The sequence below is a fragment of the Raphanus sativus genome, chromosome 8 (genome assembly GCF_000801105.2).
Source record: "Raphanus sativus cultivar WK10039 chromosome 8, ASM80110v3, whole genome shotgun sequence".
NCBI classification, from domain to species: domain Eukaryota; kingdom Viridiplantae; phylum Streptophyta; class Magnoliopsida; order Brassicales; family Brassicaceae; genus Raphanus; species Raphanus sativus.
Window position 1 is genome coordinate 15,413,877 of NC_079518.1, and position 14,392 is coordinate 15,428,268.

At 36.7% G+C, this 14,392-nt stretch overlaps 3 protein-coding genes across 4 annotated transcripts; 1 reads left to right on the forward strand and 2 right to left on the reverse strand.

Annotated features, from left to right (window-relative positions):
• The first annotated feature begins 848 nt into the window (after positions 1-848).
• Positions 849-8,501, forward strand: LOC108818980 (phospholipase SGR2-like). The gene is made up of 22 exons (XM_018591956.2): positions 849-1,062; positions 1,143-1,243; positions 1,338-1,520; positions 1,642-1,797; positions 1,898-1,969; positions 2,052-2,204; positions 2,341-2,391; positions 2,498-2,668; positions 2,765-2,914; positions 3,070-3,135; positions 3,218-3,724; positions 3,878-3,938; positions 4,041-4,144; positions 4,243-4,315; positions 4,421-4,523; positions 4,626-4,719; positions 4,783-4,845; positions 4,958-5,006; positions 5,096-5,199; positions 5,312-5,358; positions 5,447-5,617; positions 8,199-8,501. The coding sequence occupies exons 1-22, from the start codon at positions 849-851 to the stop codon at positions 8,293-8,295; spliced, it is 2,790 nt and encodes a 929-aa protein (XP_018447458.1). The 3' UTR covers positions 8,296-8,501.
• Positions 6,066-8,261, reverse strand: LOC108836806 (F-box/LRR-repeat/kelch-repeat protein At1g09650-like). Its single transcript, XM_056992578.1, has 2 exons — positions 8,132-8,261; positions 6,066-7,717 (listed from the first exon to the last, which is right to left on the reverse strand). Exons 1-2 carry the CDS (start codon positions 8,182-8,184, stop codon positions 6,538-6,540), a joined length of 1,233 nt encoding a protein of 410 aa, XP_056848558.1. The 5' UTR covers positions 8,185-8,261; the 3' UTR covers positions 6,066-6,537.
• A 2,877-nt stretch (positions 8,502-11,378) lies between the features above and the next one.
• LOC108818982 (carbon catabolite repressor protein 4 homolog 4) lies at positions 11,379-14,051 on the reverse strand. Of its 2 annotated transcripts, none has more exons than XM_018591958.2 (10): positions 13,946-14,051; positions 13,624-13,739; positions 13,491-13,531; positions 13,231-13,280; positions 12,835-12,904; positions 12,555-12,679; positions 12,375-12,469; positions 12,158-12,293; positions 11,932-12,079; positions 11,379-11,847 (listed from the first exon to the last, which is right to left on the reverse strand). In XM_018591958.2, exons 1-10 carry the CDS (start codon positions 13,999-14,001, stop codon positions 11,539-11,541), a joined length of 1,146 nt encoding a protein of 381 aa, XP_018447460.1. In that variant the 5' UTR covers positions 14,002-14,051; the 3' UTR covers positions 11,379-11,538. The 2 variants fall into 2 exon arrangements, with proteins under 2 accessions (XP_018447460.1, XP_018447461.1); XM_018591959.2 differs by having other exon boundaries at positions 13,624-13,758; positions 13,946-14,037.
• Positions 14,052-14,392: the final 341 nt, after the last annotated feature.

Here is a 14,392-nt window from a genome sequence, read left to right on the forward strand (position 1 = left end):
AAAATAGAACATAACAAAATATAGTTTTGGATATTCATGTTCTTAAGTCGGGTATAAATCGGTTTTTGTCGGGTCGGGTCTATTCGAATCGGTTCTTTTCGGATCCGGATCTATTCGGGTCGGTTCTTTTCGGATCCGGATCTATTTGGGTAGAAAAATTTTGGACCCAACAGATAGTTCTAAACGTTCGGGTCGGTTTCAGTTCGGATATTTTTGGGTCGGGTCTTCGAATCCAGGTTAAAATGTCCAGGCCTACTCGAGACCATTCTTACTTTTTATACTTTTTCTTTATTGTCGACCGATTATGCAATCCGCATTTTCTTTAGCAATGGTGAGCCACTATGTGTTTTTCTGTATAGATGTCGTTTCCTTACCCGTTTACTACTTGATGATAAGCCACATTTGTTTAACAATATGTAAGGAGCCTTCAAATCGAAACCCATATAGGTAAAGATTAAATTAGTGTATAACCTGAAAGAAAACAAAAACCCAAAATTAAAATGGGTTCGGCTACGGAATGCTGACTTGGCATCGACGTGGCAGTTGTTGGGTCTTTCTTCTTTGCAAAACCAAACCTTCAATTCGATTTCCCAGCTGTCACTCCTTTTATTAGTTTCTTTTTTTCTTTCTTCTTCTCGAACGACCTTTTTCGTTTTATTTTGTTCTTCGTCTCCGGTCTAAATCTTCCTTCTCTTGCCAGTTCTTACCGTGATTCTTCAAACTGACATAATCGAACATTATTTTCGTTCGGTACGATTGGATTCTAGAATTTCTTGCTGTAGGGTTTTATTAAATTTTCATTTATAATTCGAAATCAGTCGGACTTCTTTTAGGTGTTTTTTGATGAGATGGAAGATACAGTTACTCCTCCTCCTCCTCCTCCTGCGGTTATTAATACAAGCTCTCCGGATTTGTTGAAGAACACTCCTTCCAACATCGCCAGGTTAGAAGACGTAATCGAGCAATGCCGTGGCCGACAAAAGTATCTCGCTCAGACCACAAGTCCGTCTGATGGCAGTGATGTTCGTTGGTACTTCTGTAAGGTCCCTTTGGCTGAAAACGGTCAGTCTTTATTTGCCTTCTTGTTTTAGCTTCCATTGTCCATGTACCTTTTAATCTTTTTTTTTTTTTTAATTATGCAGAGTTAGCTGCTTCAGTACCTGGCACTGATGTAGTAGGAAAGAGTGAGTATTTTCGTTTTGGTATGAGGGATTCTCTTGCCATTGAGGCTTCTTTCCTCCAGGTTCCTTCTTCTTCTCTTTGGTTCAAGATTTGAATGAAACTGTGATATGTAACCATTTTTTTTGTTTCTCCTCCTGGGAAAATATGTGCTATAGAAAGAAGATGAGTTGTTGTCACTCTGGTGGAGAGAGTATGCAGAATGTAGCCAAGGCCCTATACCACAAGTTAGTCCTAAAACGATACCGAATAAGCAGTCAATTGAAGCTTCTGTGTCCTCTAGTCTGTATGCAGTTGAAGAGGAGAGAGTTGGTGTACCTGTTAAGGGTGGGCTTTATGAGGTAAAACCTTTGAGGTTTAAAGAGACTATCTATCTTAGAATTTTCCTGTTAACATTGTTGAACCACTAGACTCCTTATATTTCAATCCATGTTTCTGACCAAAGACAACGGAATGCTGCAGGTGGACTTGGTGAGGAGGCATTGTTTTCCCGTGTACTGGAATGGAGATAACAGGCGTGTGCTTAGAGGCCATTGGTTTGCTCGTAAAGGTGGCCTAGACTGGCTCCCAATTCCAGAAACTGTTGCTGAACAGTTGGAGGTTTCATATCGTAACAAGGTATATATCTTCCTGTGCAATACATTTCGATTTTATGACTTAGAGACAGTATAACAATTGACTAATCTAGTTCGGTTTTTGTTTTTGTTTTTGTACGCAGGTTTGGCACAGAAGAAGGTTTCAACCATCTGGGTTATTTGCAGCTCGTGTCGATTTGCAGGGTTCCAGTCTGGTATGTATGAGAGAGTTCATGGGTATAAAAAAAGTAATTTTTATTTTCAGTTGAATGATATGATCCCAAGTTGTTAATGTAGGGACTTCATGCCCTCTTTACCGGGGAGGATAGTACTTGGGAAGCTTGGCTTAATGTTGATCCCTCTGGGTTCTCTGGCTTTGTTGGCTATACTGGGAATGGTATTAAGTTGAGACGCGGTTATGCTGGCTCCTACTCTCCTAAACCTACACAGGTTCTGGAACTTAGTCTCACATTTCTTTTCTAAGCTCTCACTAGAAATTGTGAAAGTTCACTGACTAAGCTTTCTTTTTGTGTTTGCTGATTAAGAGTTCCTGCAACTGAATCATATTTATTTTGCTTCTCTTCAGGAAGAACTACGCCAACAAAAGGAGGAAGAAATGGATGACTATTGTTCACAAGTATGTCTTAGTATACTCATTTCCAATGAATTGCATATCTCGTCTCTGTTGTCAAAGTCTTTTCAGAATATCTCAAAGTTTTCATGCTGTCTGTTATTATGTCCAGGTCCCTGTTAGACATCTTGTATTCATGGTTCATGGTATTGGCCAAAAAGGTGAAAAGTCTAATCTTGTTGACGACGTCGGAAACTTCCGTCAAATAACAGCAGGTTTAGGGGAACGTCATCTATCCTCTCATCAGCTAGGCACTCAAAGACTCCTTTTCATCCCATGCCAGGTACCTCTATATATATAATATCCTATTTTTCTGGTTTATCTTTGTATAATATGATTTTAAATTCATATATTCTTTCTTTGTCTATTGTTTTTGTAGTGGAGGAAGGGGTTAAAGCTAAGTGGTGAAGCTGCTGTTGATAAATGTACTTTAGACGGTGTACGGGGTTTGCGAGAGATGCTGAGCGCAACTGTTCATGATGTGTTATACTACATGAGCCCCATCTATTGTCAGGCTATAATTGATTCGGTATTTCAGTTCCCCAAAATTTATGCCTCTTAGTCTTTTAGTGCCAAGTTGAATCTAGTTTGTGCTTTGGTTTTAGAATATTTGAACAGGCTTACTAGACATTGTTACTATCATCTTCTGCATCATTGTAATCTGTGCTTGTTTACACCTTTCAGGTCTCAAACCAGCTTAATAAACTTTATCTTAAATTTATAAAGAGAAACCCGGACTATGATGGAAAGGTGCCTATCTGGTTAAGTCTGTTGCATTTCATCAATCTGTGACTAGTAAGCTTCCATTAAATTCTGAATGGACATTTTACAGATTTCCATATATGGACATTCGCTGGGGAGTGTTCTCTCCTATGACATCTTATGTCATCAGCACAATTTGTCATCCCCATTTCCAATGGATGCAGTGTATAAGAAATTCTTCCCAGATGAAGAATCTCCTCCAGTTCAAGCTAGCGCTGATGAACATTGTAGTGCACATCAATCATCAGAAAATGAGCCAGAGAAATCTAACCAGTTGAATAACGCCGATGAAATCACAGGTCAAGATAATGGCATGATGGATAAAAAATCAACGTTGTTGGAGCATCAAGATGTCATTCAAGAAAACCCTTCGTCGGTCTCTGATTCTGTAGTGGAAATAAGAGAGAGCCAGGAAGATGACCATCATGATGATTCTAGTGGTGCTGTTTCCTCACATGATGGACCAGAAGGAGCTGACTGTAGAACGTCTGATTCTTCTTCTTCTCCAGGACAATCATGGGGGGAAAAATGTGAAAATTCCAATAACGACGAGATGATCAAGTTATTACAGGAAGAGGTACATATTAGCACTTCTAAGTTCCAAATTTTCAGTCCTTTGATGAAATTATGTAGTTTAGATTCACTGCATCTCAAACTTCCTTAGGTTTGCTGATTGAACAAAACAGAAAGATAGTTATTTTTTCACTAAAAGTGGAATTTTTAACCCCAGGTTGAATCATTGAGGTCAAAGGTAGCGCAACTGCAATCAGAAAATGCCAGAATAACCGATGGTATTATTTTTTGTGCCTCGACTTCTTTCCCGTATTTGGAGTCATGTTTGGAACTTCTTGCATGTACATGGTAGTGATGATATGAAATGGTGTTATCAACAGAAAAGAACAAGACATCTATGGTACCTGAGAAGGTGCCAACTAAAGATGCCACTGCACCTTCTAGCTTTACTCCTTATATCAAGTACCAAAAGCTCGAGTTCAAGGTCTGGGATCCTATAATTAATCTGTCTCCAACTCTATTTTATTGGAAATCACGACAAAAAAGTGTCGCCTTAACTTTTAACTGTATATCCCTGCTCAGGTTGACACTTTCTTTGCAGTTGGGTCTCCTCTTGGAGTCTTCCTCGCCCTTCGAAACATACGTCTTGGGATAGGTAATACTTGTCCAGTAGAGTGTTTTCTTGTATGTTCTTTTCTCTGCTATCGAATTATAAAGTCTATTTATATAATAATGTAAAAGCTGTTTTAACATGTCTTAGGTAAGGGAAAAGATTACTGGGAAGAGGAGAGTGTTATTGAAGAGATGCCAGCTTGCCGTCGAATGTTCAATATTTTTCACCCCTATGATCCTGTTGCATATAGGTTAGTCTTCATAGGAATAAAAAAAAAATTCTATCTAGTTTATGATCTCTCTCTCTCTGTTTCGTTATTTTGACAGTGTTAATTGTGTTTTAACGCGTGCAGAGTGGAGCCACTTGTCTGCAAAGAGTACCTTCCCAAACGACCTGTTATTGTTCCTTACCACAGAGGTGGCAAGCGGCTGCATATTGGGTTACAGGTAACTGAAATCTTATGGTTTGGTGTTGCTTTTTGCTGCTTGTTCTAATTTGTTGTTCTATAGGATTTCAAAGAGGATTTTAGGGCGCGTTCAGAGAGAGCAATGAATCATTTTTATTCCCTAAGGGTGTGTGTTCCCCGGACTTCTAATTAGTTTCGTTTATTTTGATCTTGTTCTTTGAGTCGTTATCATTTGCGATTCAACATATCCACAAGGCTCATCTTTTATTCTCATGCAGACAAGAGTTCTTACTATTTGCCAATCCAAAAGCTCGGATGAACTAGAAGGTAAAAGTTCAATTTTCTCTGCAAGCTTCCAAATGGCATCTCCACTGTTGATAAATCCATCCAACTACTTTCTAATGTTTCTTGAACAGAGACGGAAGAAACCGATGACGAAAAGGATGGAAGGTCATATGGCTCCTTAATGATGGAAAGGTTGACTGGAACTCGAGATGGTCGAATAGATCACATGCTACAGGTAGAAATCATGATGCATCTTTACCTAACTAATAGCATTTTATATTCTATTGGATGTGGCGTAAGCAGGCTAGTTTTCATATAATAATAGACTGACTCTTTGGGTGATACAGGAAAAAACTTTTAAGCATCCGTATCTACAAGCCATAGGAGCTCACACGTAAGTAAAACTTATCATTGATAAACCCATTACATCTACGTACGTTCAGAGGCAAGAAACTCAAACGGCTGTAATATATATTGTGCAGAAACTATTGGAGAGATAATGATACTGCTCTGTTCATAATCAAACACTTATATCGCGAGTTACCAGATGAACCTAACTCACCCATGGAATCCACAGAAGGAGATGACAGTCCAAAAGACTCAAGTAGACCTCATAGCTGGATAAGCAGAGATGATACTGATGAAGAGCTCCCGTTAACATTCTCCAAACCAACAAATCACCAGAAGCTTCTCTGCAGAAGCCAAGAAATATCTCCGTAAAACACTTTGACCATTGGGTTAAATATCTGAAGTCCAGCTAAATAGCTCCCTGATTTTGCTTTTGTTTACTGTGTGCATAAGTAACATGTGGTGCAGGAAATGTGAAAAAAGAAAGAAAAGAATGTATCAAGCTCTATTGGTTTGTCTCATTGTAACTATAATTTTAACAGATAATAAAAGAGAGCTTCCCTTTGTGGGCATATTGTTTTTACTGTTAGCTGTGTTCTATTCTTTCAGGTCTGGAGTTGGAAGATGTTGAGCAGACAGACATTGGCTTAAAATCGAGTTAGACTCTAAAGCTGCTCCAGGTTCAGGCCACACAATAGCAGAGAGCGAGTACGAGCCTTCATTACAGGCGCTAGGTTGCCGGTTCAGGTACCAACTCCTATTTCCTCAACCGTTGAACATACAGTTCCAAGTAAGGGAGCACCGAATCAAAATCTAGTTCAGTCGTCCTGAAGTCAAGACCAAAAGCAGGTCCTTGACTCGAACCAGCTTTGCTTAGAGGGGAACGCGTCCAGATCGTAAAAAAAAATTCAGACTTTTGAGATAGGTATTGGCTCAGCCGAGAGATGTTTTGAGATTGCTTGGGGTTGAACTTTGAAGTAAAAGAAGGTCGAGATTTGATAGAAGATAAAGGCTATGAACTTTTCTGGGTTGTTGCCGGAAGCTTTTACTATGAACTGTTCGGTAAAACGCACATCAAACATGTAACTATCTTCACTTAATTAAGGAGAATGCCTATGTTGATACACACAATTGAAAGGCACACTAACATATATACAACGCATGAGACTGTCTACTGGATAACTAAGAAGTAAGTTGGGTCTCATGAGAAGAAGGGTTTCTAAAATCAAATAGAGATTAAACTCTGGAAATAACAAACAAGAAATCCCATGGAGGATTCAGCTGTGAAAGTAAAATCGTCTAGGTCGGTTTCGGGGTCATGTATCAACAGATATTGACTTTTTACACGGTCATAAAACAGCAAATTCTTCTTCACCATCCTCTCCTTCACCTCCTTCACCTTCTTCTTCTTCTTCTTCTTCCTCTTATTCTTCATCCCATCCAAAACTGCTAGTGGATGGAAGGCGCATAGTGTTGGACAATCATATAAAACTGTAGTCATAACCAGATCGATGGAGAAAATTTTGTCCCATGTCTTGTTGCCTGAATTGAAGGACCATATCACTCGGTCGGAATACTGCATCTGCGATACGCACAAACGGTTGTCGAGGTTGCACAAGACGATGGCGTAAGGATTATCATGTGAATTGGCGGGAAAGGGAGCTTTAGAGATGATTTGAAAAGCCTCGGTGTGAAGATCGAAAGACAAAATCTTGGTGTCCACGCAAGCTGTGAACCAATGAAGCGAACCATGTACAAACACGGGATCGGCGGCCCCAACGACCCGATAAGGAGCAGAGGGAGTAACGTACCTCCAAGCATTGGAGATAAAGTCGAAAACTTCGCATCTAGTAGCGTTGTCAAGGCCTATCTCTAAAGAGTTGTATAGCCAAACAGGCTTGTAAGTAGTAGTGCCTATCATGTCTTTACCGAATCCAAGCTTAAAGATTCCGTGCTGAGTCTCAAAGTAACTCTCTCCTTGGCTGATCACCAGTTGTTGAAATTGGCAGAGAGGAAGAGGACGATACCATCTAGTGGCCGGGTTGACAACAAAACCGGATTCGGAACCCAAGGGATGGTAGAGACAAACAAGACCGTCGCAGCTATTATTGGACACTAAGTACTCTGTTGTGTTCCCCTCCTTATCCCAAGGAGTAGGGATTTTGACCGATGAGGATGAACCCAATGCCAGTGTTCTTAGGGATTCGTCAGCACTTGCGGACGCCATGAGAACATCTGGATCTCCTCCTGACTGCTTCTTCGACTGCCTTTCTTGGAAGCTTCGTGATTCCATCGTTGATTTCCATTGCTTCGATACAGACTTGAATCTCAGCAGAGATTTCACCGGAAGTCTCTCCAAGATGAGCTCTACCACGTCGTGGGGCAGCCATTCCATCATCATCAACCTACGTTTTTTCCCAGACACCATAAGGATACAGATACAGAGGCGAGATGCCCTACTTAATTTTATAAACGAGATTTGACATATTAAAAGAAAAAAAAAAAAGGAAAACCTCTCAGGGATAAGGAAAAGGATTATTCTCCTACCGACACTTTCCTTTTCGTAAAAAAATTCAATTACTCAGATTTCTTAGATTTTCAACACATCTCTCTTCCTTCCAACGACACAACATAATCTTTTCTTCTTTTTTTTTTGATAAGTTGCACAACATATCTTTCTTCTAACTCAACTATTCCGACTTATCTCAACTTAAACGGCTGTAATGTATACTGTGCAGAAACTATTGGAGAGATAATGATACTTGCTCTGTTCATAATCAAACACTTATATCGCGAGTTACCAGATGAACCAAACTCACCCATGGAATCCACAGAAGGAGATGACAGTCCAAAAGACTCGAGTAGACCTCATAGCTGGATAGACAGAGGAGAGTCTGATGAAGAGCTTCCTTTAACATTCTCCAATAAAGAAATCGCTAGAAGCTTCTCTGCAGAAGCCAAGAGATATCTCAAGAAGCCTTAAAACACTTTGACCATAGGTTTAAATACTGAAGTCGAGCAAAAATGCTACCTGGTTTTGTTTTTGTTTTACTGTGCATAAGTAACATATAGTGCAGGAAATATGATTAAAGAAGGGTCAATTTGCTCAATATTCATATTGTAGGGAAAAATTAAGAATATAGCCATGTTACCGTTTTTTTAAGGAAATAGGATAATTTGGCATGAAAAGAGACCACGTTCTCTTTATCGGCATATGAACGTTTGCAAAATGCTATGTATAAATATACTATACTATATTTAAGTGATATGTAGTATAGAATAAATATTCATATATTTTTGTGATGTAGATGTGCGCGTGAAGATAAAAAGAGTAACATGTGCGCGTGAAGATAAAGAGAGTGACACTATACTATAATATATATAATGTACTATAGACACCGCAAAAGTTAAAGAGACAATTACACGATAGCCAACATTATACCATAATTTGTTTTATACTATTTACAAATATCATATAGTATAGACAAAGATAAACAAAACAAATACAAATACATATACCCTAAACCTAAATCTTAAACCCTAAATCTGAATTCTAAACCCTAAACCCAAATCCCAAACCCTAAACCCAAACCATATACCCTAAACCCAAACTCTAAACCCAAGTCTTAAACCCTAAACCCATACTATAATTTATTTTATACTATTTACAAATGTCATATAGTATAGATAAAGACAAACAAACAAACAAAAAATCATATGCCTTAAACCCAAATACTAAACCCAACTCTAAACCCTAAACCCAAACCGTATATCTTAAACCCAAATCCTAAACCGTAAACCCTAAATCCAAATATTACCGAAAATGAAAATGTATGGGACCCCAAAAAAACACAAATTCATATACCTTAAACTCAAATCATAAACCCTAAATCCAAATTCTAAACCCTAAACCCAAATCCTAAACCCTAAACCCAAATCCTAAACCCTAAACCCAAACCATATACCCTAAACCCAAACTCTAAACCCAAATCTTAAACCCTAAACCATACTATAATTTATTCTATACTATTTACAAATGTCATATAGTATAGGTAAAGACAAACAAACAAACACAAATCCATATACCCTAAACCCAAATCCTAAACCCTAAACCCAAACCATATACCCTAAACCCAACCTCTAAACCCAAATCGTAGACCATAAACCCTAAATCCAAACATTACTGAAAATGAAAATGTATAGGACCCCATAAGCATTAATTATCCAAACTGAGATTCCGCCAACATCTCTTGTTGAGAATCTGAGAGTTCTACTTTTACAATCTCAATCATATGGAACATTAGAGTAAACAAAAATAAGTCGTTCATTTTGTACTGAACCATATATAACTTTAGAAATAGTACACAAATCGATGAAACACAAGCATTGCCACGATTCAGCTCTGTTTGCCTATAGTATTATATTGTATAGGCAAAGACAAACAAACAAACACAATACATATATCCTAAACTCACATCTTAAATTCTAAACTCAAATACTAAACCCTAAACCCAAACCTTAAACTCTAAACTCAAACTATATACCCTAAACTCAAACTCTAAATCCAATCCTAAATTTTTCTATACTATTTACAAATATCATATAGTATAGGCAAAGAAAACAAACAAACACAAAACCATATACCCTAAACCCAAAACCTAAATTCTAAATCCAAACCATAAACCCTAAACCCAAATCATATACCCTAAACCCAAAACCCTAAACCCTAAATCCTAAACTCAAATCCTAAACCCAAATCCTAAACCCAAATCTTAAAACCTAAACCTTAAACCCAAACCTAAATCTTAAACCCAAACTCTAAACCCAAATCTTCTAACAAATAATCCTCAAGCAATATATCACATTTTATACAAGTATAATATATTAAATGTAACTAGATCTTGACCCGCGCTTTGGAAGCGCAAAATATTTTACGATGAAAATTTCACTAATAACTTGATAAATATTTTGGTAATTTTTAAAGAGTGTATTTAAAATATTTTTGCATTTAAATCAGTGTTTATAAATTCAACCCTGTGATTATACTGATTAATCCGGAGATCTGACAATTCAATTTAGGTTCTTAAAATATTCATATTAAAAAAATCACTAAAACCCGAGACTAACTGATTGAACTGATAGATGACCGATATGTAATCTAATTTGATTTAAATTGTAATAGTTTCATAATTTGTAATCTTATAATCCAAATTTTAAAGTTCATTATTTTGTAATTTATGAAATTATGACGTTTCTACAAAAATTTAAAGAGAAAATGATAGATATAAAATAACTAAGATTAATTATTGTATTGTTTGGAAATATTGATAGTAGTATAAAAATATATTGTTAAACATTAATAGTAGTATAAAGAAATAAGTATATTGTTTGGAAACATGGATAGTAGTATAAAGAAATGAACATTAGTGATTTAATGTAGGTTTAATTTTAAAGCATAAATGTGTATTTAGTTTAAAAACTTACAAAATAAATGTTAGGTCGAAGAGAATGTTTCTGTTTAATAAGATAGATAAGCAAAAATGAGGTTACATTAAATGAAACATACATGAAAAAATGGTGGTATATAACAAAACGCGAATAATAAATTATACTACATATCATACAGTATAGTCACACAAATAAATTAAATATAAAAAAAAAAACACTTAGCTACCGAAAACATACGTGCACCTAGCGCAGGACAATTTTGTCATTAATACATAATATACATACAATAACATAACCATCAAGTTATTATATGCATAGACTTAATATTTTTTCTGATATGTACATGACTCCAAATTTTCCATTATAGAATAATCTCAGACTCCATCGTGTTGCCTCATTGTGACCATAATTTTACAGAATAAAGAAAATGATGTACAAAGGGAAGCTTTTGCTGCATGATGTTTCTTTATAAGAATCATAGACAATATTAGATTGTGACTGTCTTTGTGATACATATGCAAAGGGAGCGATCATTATCGTTTTGAAACATCATCATGTTTTGGAGCATTACATTACATCACTGTCATTTTAGATAAAAAGAAATAGATCATGGCCAGCTGCAATCTTATTCAATATATTTAATAAGAGAATCATGTTTACATGTCAAGATAATAAATATTTTCTATGTAACATTCAAAATGTTCTTTGAAAATTGAATAAATTCTATAAAAAAAGTGCAAATCTCAAGCTACATAAACGGTGGAAGTCCTTCAACATTCTATTCCCGACTGATCTCAAACTCGGCCCCGATCGGTAAATGATCACTTGGGTGATGATCATTAGGTAAGAAACCAACAACGTCTGGAGATTCTGGTTCAGGTAGTTGGAGGATACTCACAGGTTTGATAAAGTCTGAAGGAGAGAAGAAGATGTAGTCAAGTGTGTTTGTGAAGCCTGGAGTGCAGTTTGTGAACTTAGGCTCTCCTCTTGTCATTTCATAGACACTACACATAGGTAGTGGAGCTTCTTCTTCTTCCTCTATGGTCTCTGACGGTTTCGTATAACCCGAAACTAGGTAACTATACACCTGAAAAAACAAGAAACAAGTCGATTATTTAAAGGAAATATAATGGAACAAGTGAGGAACTAAAGGTAAGGGATTGAACTAAACCATATCCCCAGGAATTGAATTGAAGTCACCAGCTAGTAACAAGGAAGGTGTGCACTCGAATTCATCTGATATTAGTGTCTTGAACTGAGCTAGTCGTGAGAGTAGATACTTGGCTTGTGCAAGCTTCACATCAGCCAACTCCGGGTCCCTAGAAAGAAAGCAAAACATGATAGTGAGACATGCTTTAATTAATAGTAGGTGGGTAACAAGAGTTGTTTTTTTTTACCAGTAAAGATGTGTGTTGGCCACGATGACCATGTGATGAAACGGCTTGTTGATCCTAAAAGCAGCCATTATTCCAACACAGTCGCGTTTTAGTCTCACCAGTGGATCATTAAGGTCACGGCTGTCTTTCTGAGAATCTTTTTCGTTTGAAGGAAACATGTGAAGAGAATAAACACTACAAAGAAGTTTCTTCTTTTCTACCAAAAGAAAAAAATTACCTTCTGCTTTCTCATCACCTTTTGCTTCATTGGAGGTCTTTACTGAGTCCAAAAGATCATTGTATTCGATCCGTTCTTTGGTGACCAATTCTGCACTAAATCCAAAGAAGAGTCTTGTTTCTATCAGATTAATGTTTCTGCATTAAAATTGAAACACGACTAGTGTTTTTAATCATATACCAGCTAGGCTTGTAGAAGATTGCGCAACCGTCACGCTTTCTCTGTCCGGTTCTCTGAATATAAATCCCAGAGTAGCCCAGAGACTCCATGTTTTTCCTGTAAAAGCTATCGTACTCATCTACTTCCTGAGAGAAACATGTAACAATTTTACTAACTAGTGGAGACTGTCTATATTGAAACACACAAAGGAAGGGCGCTTAAACATTTATACACAGTATATCGTACTATGGTTTCTAAATTTCTAACCAAACACAAAAGAAGAAAGCTCACAAGAAGAAACCTGCAAACAAAAGAAGTCGGCCTGGAGTTTTTTGAGAACGCTGAGAATGGTATATGAACGAGCTTTCCATCTGCGGCACAAAAAAAAGGAAGATCAGGTCACATTGACTGGAAATATCATAACCATTTTAAGAAGCACAATCTCAAAGTACAAATTTGTTAATAGATCATTCATTAATTGAGCAAGATCAAACATAGCTCTCTTACAGAAGTTCTTGGACAATCATAGGATGCATTGTTTTAGTACTTTGGCTTCTAATCATGATAGGAAATAAAAAATCTAAGAGGCAAATATCGACTAAAGTATCTATGTTCCAGGTCATTGATTACAAAAGAAACTCTTGACTAATGTAAGAAAAAATGGATCTAGAAACTGAGAAATGTAGAGAGTATTCACTTGAGGCAGGCAGGTGGAGAGTGTGGGAAAAAGGAGCTCTTCACATAAACCTAAAATAAAGAAGAAGAAGAAAGATATCAGAAATCACACAAACAAATAAAAATGGAATAAAAAGAATGTTTATCTTGAAATCAAAGCCTTAAACACACAATACAAGGACTCCAGTTTTGATTTGATTTCATTTTTGTTATGAGATAAACATTATCAAAATGCTAAGCTGCACCACCATATCATAAAAAAGCTTTAGTTATTTTGATTACCTGAGCTAGTATGTTATACGAAACGAGACGGAATCTGATGCCTGCAAACATCACCTCAATAAATGACTTTTTACCATTTTATTTCAACATAGACATTTTATAATCCAAAAGGTTTGTTAGTAAACATACATACCATCAGGTTTACTTATTGAATTAAGAACAGCTCCTTCAACAGATTCAAATTTTCGAACTTTAGGTTCCGTTGCAGTACTCATTCTTTTTGAAACAATCTTCCTGCAGGCTCGATAACTGTTCAATCAAACCAAAACTATGAACATATATCAATATTTAGGTTGATACTAATTAAAAGGCTGAGTTAGTCTCATTTCATTGCCTATTTAAGTATCAGCCCAGATAAAATCAAAGATTCGAGACTACAAAATTGTGTTCATTTTTGTCTCTCTCGATAAGTTCGCGCATTACTGAATTCGAAACTACAAAACATGGAAACACACCTGGCGAAAGAAGGAAGAATGGGATGAGGAAGATGAAGCAGAGTATTGTTAAACATCTGTTGAGCACTCAGCAGCACTGACCCCTCTCTCTCTTTTGTTTGGTCCAGCCTCGAGTGCGTTCAAAATAAAATATATAGTCTGATGAAAAACTAGGGAAAATATTAATATTCTGCCCCTTTACTTTTTTAAAAAAAAATCATGCAATGAACCTTAGTTTTGATTCAGTCAGATATAACCGAATATCTTTTTTTTTTCTTTTGCAATTTGACATAACAAAACATAGTTTTGGATATTCATGTTTTTAAGTTGGGTATAAATCGATTTTTATCGGGTCGGATCTATTCGATTCGGTTCTTTTCGGGTCCGGATCTATTCGGATCGATTCTTTTCGGATCCGGATTTATTCGGGTAGGAAATTTTTGGATCCAACAGATAGTTCTAAACGTT

Bases quoted from the DNA above. Each gene is read 5' to 3' on its own strand.
- LOC108818982 (XM_018591958.2), bottom strand. From the start codon at position 14,001: ATGTTTAACAATACTCTGCTTCATCTTCCTCATCCCATTCTTCCTTCT. The intron at 12,470-12,554 runs GTATATGATTAA...CTTTGGATTTAG, and splicing joins ATCTTCTACAAGCCTAGCTG to TGCAGAATTGGTCACCAAAG. The intron at 12,080-12,157 runs GTAAAAAAAAAC...CTTTCTTTCTAG, and splicing joins GCCAACACACATCTTTACTG to GGACCCGGAGTTGGCTGATG.
- LOC108836806 (XM_056992578.1), bottom strand. From the start codon at position 8,184: ATGAGGTCTACTCGAGTCTTTTGGACTGTCATCTCCTTCTGTGGATTC. The intron at 7,718-8,131 runs GTGAGTTTGGTT...GAAAAAACGTAG, and splicing joins TCCTTCTGTGGATTCCATGG to GTTGATGATGATGGAATGGC.
- LOC108818980 (XM_018591956.2), top strand. From the start codon at position 849: ATGGAAGATACAGTTACTCCTCCTCCTCCTCCTCCTGCGGTTATTAAT. The intron at 1,521-1,641 runs GTAAAACCTTTG...GGAATGCTGCAG, and splicing joins TTAAGGGTGGGCTTTATGAG to GTGGACTTGGTGAGGAGGCA. The intron at 4,316-4,420 runs GTAATACTTGTC...AACATGTCTTAG, and splicing joins AAACATACGTCTTGGGATAG to GTAAGGGAAAAGATTACTGG.